Source organism: Phoca vitulina, unplaced genomic scaffold (genome assembly GCF_004348235.1).
Source record: "Phoca vitulina isolate PV1807 unplaced genomic scaffold, GSC_HSeal_1.0 scaffold3, whole genome shotgun sequence".
Taxonomy (NCBI): Eukaryota; Metazoa; Chordata; class Mammalia; order Carnivora; family Phocidae; genus Phoca; species Phoca vitulina.
This window is the reverse complement of record NW_022589706.1, coordinates 87,098,249-87,104,909: the sequence shown is the minus strand read 5'-3', so window position 1 is coordinate 87,104,909 and position 6,661 is coordinate 87,098,249. Positions and strand designations below refer to the sequence as shown.

Genomic DNA, 6,661 nt, shown 5'->3' with positions numbered 1-6,661 from the left:
AAATTAACCCCAAAATCTTGCATCCACTGCAGTGTTCCTGTGTTCCTTCAGTCTCGACCTGCTAGCCAAGACTTGAAGGCTTTCTTTTAGGGGGACTGTGAAGAGTATTTACTTGTTTGTTTGGTATCAGTGATCATCACCTGGAAAATAATGCTTACATGCAACCATGGTAAGCACTTCTGGTAACTTTTACTATGGATAGATCTTCTGCTTGATCCAACTCTTTCATGAAGTTCTGATTCTGCAGGTTCATGATATAGAACCAGAGACCCAAAGAAGTGTGAGAGAGGCAGATACTGTATTTTGGAGACTGAAAGTGTCTCTCCCTTCTTTATAAATTTTTGCACTTCTCACAAATGAAATCAAGCTGCTCGGAAAAGATGGAGGAGGTAACCTGGGGAAATAATGCTTTTAAATTTAGGGAACTTGTTTTTCAAAAGGGAGGAGAGGCAAAACACAAATATCAGTGAGCAAAGTGAAAATTGTGGCAGTCTTAAAATCATTTCGAGACGGAAGTCTGGAGTTTGGAGAGAGCTGAAGTGGGCAAAATTTTCGTGGGATTCTAGTTTCCATTTTCTTTCCTTTGTGCCTTCCAATCCTGCTTACTCTTTGCAGAAAATATGAAATTAAAACCATGCCAAAACACTAACAACCACTTTCATCATGCCCTTCTCTGAAATAAACTTCTTCGCCAATTCCTACAAACTGAATGAGACAGAGACCTGCAGACAATTATCTTTTTCTCTTGCCACTTTTCAACTCCCAACATTCCAAATGCGCCTTGCTTAAACTTAGTTTGCCGAAGGGATCTTAAGGGAGACTCTCCTATCTACCAGAGTCCAGATCCACCGCCACTACTCATGCATAGTCTAATGCTCGGCCCAGTACACACTTCTGGGAGCTCTGCTTCTGTCTCTAAGAAAAGTCAGCCACGTCGACAACAGGGTGGGCATGAGCGTGAGGAGGAGGAGGAGAGGGAGGGCTGACGAGCAATGCAGAACAAGCTTCCCCCGAAGTCCAGTCACCCTCAGCTCTATTTTCCCGTTGAAAAGCCGGGAGTATGGGGAGGACGGGCCCCTTGTCCCTACAACGCCCCCCAGCGCGGAGCAGAGGTCACGGAAATGTCAGCGTAGCCCAGGCGCCCGCGGGAGCTGCCCGTCGGCCGCTCCTCCCACTCCGCTCGCTGCCACCGTCGCAGGAAGTCACCTGGTTGTCTGGCCCCGCGGTAAACTGGGGTTAACCCGAAAAACAAAACAAAACAAACAAAACCTGTGTCAGTTCCCGGAGACTCAGTTTGTCACAGGTAAAATGAGGAGAGCCCTTTTAGCTCTAACACGTGAGTGCTTTTATTCTCACGTCCGCAGAAAGCCCATCAACCGCTCCCACCCTCGCTCTCTCTCCTTCTAGGAGACGCCTCGACGAACCCGCCAAGGTCCTCTTCCTTCACCCTCGCACGCCAGTCTCTCTGCAACCTAAACACGCTTGCCCACCAGGTGCCCACAACGCGCCACCCCTACCACATATTCCTCCCTTAACCAAATGACTGCGTTTTTAAAACCATTTACTATTTGATGCAGCTCCTAAGAGGCTTTGCCAAGAGACGCCGAGCAGCACCAGAGCGTAGCTGCTTTCGCCGGCATTCTGACCCCCATTAACTAATTCCTCGGATCCCGACGTCCGGGAGCTGAGAGGCCGGGCAGCGGCGGGTACTGTGCGGGCGCGCGCGCCGGGGCCGGGGCGGGGGGGGGGGGGGGGGCGGCCGCAAGGAGGGGGGCGGGGGCGGTAGCCTCGGTCTCCCCAAAGGCCCCTGGCGCCCCGGCCCCTAATGAGCGGCTGAAAGGGAGCGGGCTCCGGTGCGCGTGGCTCGCAGGCCTCCCGGAGTCCGGGGCGCCCTGATTGGCCAGCTGCGCCTCGCGACCTCCATTCATTAATAAATTAGCGGCACGCTCCAGCCGAGCGCGAGCCACCAATCACAATGGGCAGCGGCGGCGACAACAGCCGCAGCTTGAGCTGAAGCCGCCACCGCGGCTTCAGCCGCTCCGACCGCAGCCTCGAGCTCCGACAGGAGTTTTAGAACCATTTTATGCTGATTAGATAAAGGGGGAAAAGAGGCGGGGGCGATGGGAGGAGGAGGATGGATGGCAGGGCCGGGGAGGGGGGAAGTGGGTGAAGAAAGAGAAAGAAATGAATGATGATAATGCAATGAAAAGAATAAGCCGGGGGGAGGGAAAAGCGGGGGAGAAGGGGGGTCGGCACAGGGGGAGGAGGAGGCGGCGGCCGGGGGTGGGGGGGAGGTGGGGGCCCCGGGGGCAGATCTGATTGTTTTCTTGGTGATATATAAGGGGTTTTAAGGAGAGTCGTGTGCCAGACACGCAGCCACTGAACCACAAGCAGCTTCGCTTTAACTGGAGTGCCCGGGAGTCGCGTGCCAGGAGCCGCACGGCCGAGGACTGACTGACAGACAGACACGCACCACCACCACAACACACGAGACCCGGGCGGATCGCCGCGGCCGCCGGGGCTCTTGGCAAACTCGCCCGTCGGACTGGTCCCCCGCGGAGCCGCGCCAGAGCCGCTGTTTTCAAGCGACGAGAAGGACGCAGCGCTGCGCTCCCGGCAGCGCGGAGAACCGCAGCACACGCCCAAATAATAGCGACGCCGAGACGCATTTAGGGAGCGAACGACGTAAGTATCCGCCCTGTGGCTTCTAACTTGCAAGGGTGTTTCCGGCACCCCGTTCTACCACGTCCGAACGCCCTTTGCTCGCGTAGAATCTTCGTCCCGGGGGCCGTAGCCCCCTCCGCGCGGTACACAGCCTTGAGGTCGGCCCGCCGAGTGCGGGGCCCGGTTGGCTGGCTGGCGGCGGGGTCAGAACCAGGGGCTCTCCTGAGCTTGGAGAGCACTGGCGGGGTTTCCTCCCTAACTACGTTCTTCCTTGGCGCGGTTCCGAACCAGTCCTGGCGGGTGCGCGCAGGAGTACTTCCCGCGGACACCGAGAACGTGCCTCGGCCTCTATATTTACATCTCGTTTGGTTCTTTCTCCCTCCCCGCTCTCTTCGGTAGGATGTTTGTCAAATCCGAGACGTTGGAGTTGAAGGAGGAAGAGGACGTGCTGGTGCTGCTCGGCTCGGCCTCCCCGGCCTCGGCTGCCCTCACCCCGCTGTCTTCCAGCGCGGACGAGGAGGAGGAGGAGGAGCTGGGCGCGGCGGGCGGGGCGCGCGGGCCGCGTGGGGCCGAGGCGCGGCCGGGGGCGCTGGGCGGCTCGCCGGCGGGAGCCGAGGACTGCCGGCCCGCGCGGCTGCTGGGTCTGGTGCACGAGTGCAGTAAGCGGCGCCCCTCCAGGGCGCGGGCCGTTTCCCGCGGCGCCAAGACGGCCGAGACGGTGCAGCGCATCAAGAAGACCCGTAGACTGAAGGCCAACAATCGTGAGCGCAACCGCATGCACAACCTCAATGCGGCGCTGGACGCGCTGCGCGAGGTACTCCCCACATTCCCCGAGGACGCCAAGCTCACCAAGATCGAGACCCTGCGCTTCGCCCACAATTATATCTGGGCGCTCACCGAGACCCTGCGCCTGGCGGACCATTGCGGGGGTGGCGGCGGAGGCCTGCCGGGGGCGCTCTTTTCCGAGACCGTGTTGCTGAGCCCGGGAGGCGCTAGCGCCTCCCTGAGCAGCAGCGGAGACAGCCCGTCGCCTGCCTCCACCTGGAGCTGCACCAACAGCCCAGCGCCGTCGTCCTCGGCGTCCTCCAACTCCACGTCCCCCTACAGCTGCACTTTATCTCCTGCCAGCCCGGCGGGGTCTGACATGGACTATTGGCAGCCCCCACCTCCCGACAAGCACCGCTACGCACCTCACCTCCCCATAGTCAGGGACTGTATCTAGAACTGCCATCCTTGCTACCCGCGCCAGGCCTTAGTGGGTTCCCGTTCCTGTCCCTGACCAAGCCCTCCTCCCACCCCTCTCCTGTCCCCACTTCTATGCCCTGGAAACCATCTCACTTCACGGGGCAGATGTAGCCGTTCTGAATCCTGGGTTGTTTGCTGCATTCCCTGGCTAAGTGTTTCCTTCCTTCAGACGGTCTCTAATTTATTGACGGTGTAATGGAGCTTATTGTCAAAGAGGATGGTAGAATTTTGGGGGCGTTTCTTAAGGCTAAAAAGATGCTGGGAAGCGATGAAGGTGGCCTGTCTAAAGAGTTTGCAGAGCGGACTGACGCTCCTCCCCCTCTCTGTAACACCAGGGGGACTCGGAGCAGTTCGTGTGAATCTCCCAGGGGGAATGCAACTGGTTCCTCTGATCTCTTCACCTTTGCTTCTACATAGAGATGTTAATGTCGAGTAGAAACAAATGTATCTTAGCATCTGAATGATTTTACCGGTAATAATATTATCCACAGATTTGCAATGGCTGGCATCTGTTTTATTCCCATTGCTGTCTGCGGGCTGTGGGAATTTCACCTGTCAAACCAAACTTTCCCTCTCTGATGTGCACTTTGTTCTGTTTCCCAGATTCGTCACAATGCCTATTGTCCCGTCCTTCTCTTTCCTTTTTCTTCTCCATTTTGCCATCTGTCTCTTATGATTTATAAGGGGAAAAAAGTTGTTTTGTTAGAGGGCCAGGTTAGAAGTCATTGTATAATTTGTAGGCTTTGTAATGATTGAATGCAAGCGTGGAAATTTAGGCTGAACTCTCTATCAAAAGGAAAAACGTGGAGGAAAAGGGAAAAATCAGGAGGGAGGATTGCTTCATGCATTATTTATCTCGACCTTTTAGGGGAGAAGGAACTCCCCCATTCTTTCAAGAGATTAAAAATAAATCAACAGACTGAAAACCTAAGCAGACACGGAGCATTATCAGGATCAGCCACACACGTGTTCCCTTCTATTTATTATAAAGAAATTTTTCATGGGAAAAGTATGTATTTTTTGTATATTTTACAGAGTTTATTCTAGTATGTATTTACATCTTGAACAAAAAATTGTTCTTGTGATTAAACTATAAATAAAATATATAATTTTCATAATTTTTCTGTGTTGTATTCTAACTTTTGCCTGCTTTTGTGGTTTTTAGAAGAATGTGTTGTGCCTTTCTGAAATTCTCCCTGTAGCAAATTGAGTTAGAGTACTTGTATTTTTCATCAGTGTTTGTGTGCAGAATTTCGCCGACACATAAAGTCTAAGAGATCACAAGAAGCTGAATCATATTTGAGACATTAACACTGACATCAGAGTGTAACTGCATACAAACAAAACTTGATTTTTAAGAAATCAATTTCTGAGTGAACAAGATCAGTAAAAAGGGGGGGAGGGTTAAAAGATAATTAAATCATGATAAGTTCCAAAGTTCAGAAACCTTGATGTAAAAAAAAAAAAAAAAAAAAAGTGGAGTTGAAATTTCTTGTGAGAATGTGTAGAGAAATGGTTCTTACACTTTGAGTTTCAGTTATCACCTGTGAACTGTAGGGACTGGACAGTGATTTCCAAGGTCCCTTCCAGCTCTTACATCTGTGATATATTTATAATTCATTATTGGAAGCTGATTTTGTATTAGCCATTTTAACAAACTTGTTGGTTTTAAAAGTAAATTCCTGGAGAAAAAATATTCAGAGTGAGCTGGGATAAAATTGCATCTGAGGCAAATAGCTAAGCTTTCCATTTTTGTTAAAATAATTACATAGTCAAAACTTATTCAAAGAGAAAGCAAAAATGGTTTCCTAATCTCCCCAACACATAATTCTGTAATTTGCACTTCAATTTCCAAAGCAGAAGTGAATAGCATCATGGGTCAAAGATGACCAAGTGAAGGTTGACCACATTCTAGGGTTAAGCCCCTTCCTTGGTGGAGGGTGGCCACTGGACAACACAAGCTAGAAAAAAAAAAAAATGACCTTAGCAAGGAAATGTTGGTTGTTCATGCTCCCCTCTCTCCCCAATGAACTTCATATCTGCTTCTGGTTTGGGCTAAATCTTCCACTCCTCTGCATTAAGCAACAATAATTTCTCCTGAGATATCTATCTGAAACTACTCCTCCTCTCTACCCATATGGAAAATATTAAGTGTTTAGTATCTTAATAACCATTTTTTTTTTTTTAAATCAAAGGGAGAACCAAGCCAGGGGTTTGCTTTGTTTTGTTTTCATAGCTGGACAGAAAAGAGACCTGTTGGAAAACCCTTCTAATTTAAAGATTGTGCTATTCCTAGCCACTCTTGATTATCTGATATGAGGAGACAGTGCTTATCTTTAATATTCACAATTATGTTTCTAGTGTTTAAAAAGCTAAGCCGCGAGTAAAACAATTTTAGTAGGGTAGTTTTAAAACATCACAGTTTTAATGCCAAATAATTGTTCTAGTGATGATGCTTATGAAGATATATGGTGCTTCTTTTGGAAATTTGCCAAAGAAACATTTCATGGCATAGGTCTGTGGAGACAAACTCTCAGGGCAGTTAGTCTCCCAAGACTATGGGAAACCTCCTCAATTGGTGGGGTGATCCCATAGACAGGTGACTCTAATTGTTTAGTTGGAGAGGCATGGATGCCGAGATGGTCCAATCACCACAGCTTTGAGTAAGGGCAATACGGCGAACGAGCAGCCGCGCCTACACAAGACCTGCGGCGCGTTTAGCTGGAGCTTGTAGGTCCCATACACGTCAGCA

At 50.8% G+C, this 6,661-nt stretch overlaps 1 protein-coding gene across 1 annotated transcript; it reads left to right on the top strand.

Moving 5' to 3' along the window:
* Positions 1-2,362: 2,362 nt before the first annotated feature.
* NEUROG2 (neurogenin 2) lies at positions 2,363-4,872 on the top strand. The gene is made up of 2 exons (XM_032398929.1): positions 2,363-2,685; positions 3,064-4,872. Exon 2 carries the CDS (start codon positions 3,065-3,067, stop codon positions 3,884-3,886), a length of 822 nt encoding a protein of 273 aa, XP_032254820.1. The 5' UTR covers positions 2,363-2,685; position 3,064; the 3' UTR covers positions 3,887-4,872.
* Positions 4,873-6,661: the final 1,789 nt, after the last annotated feature.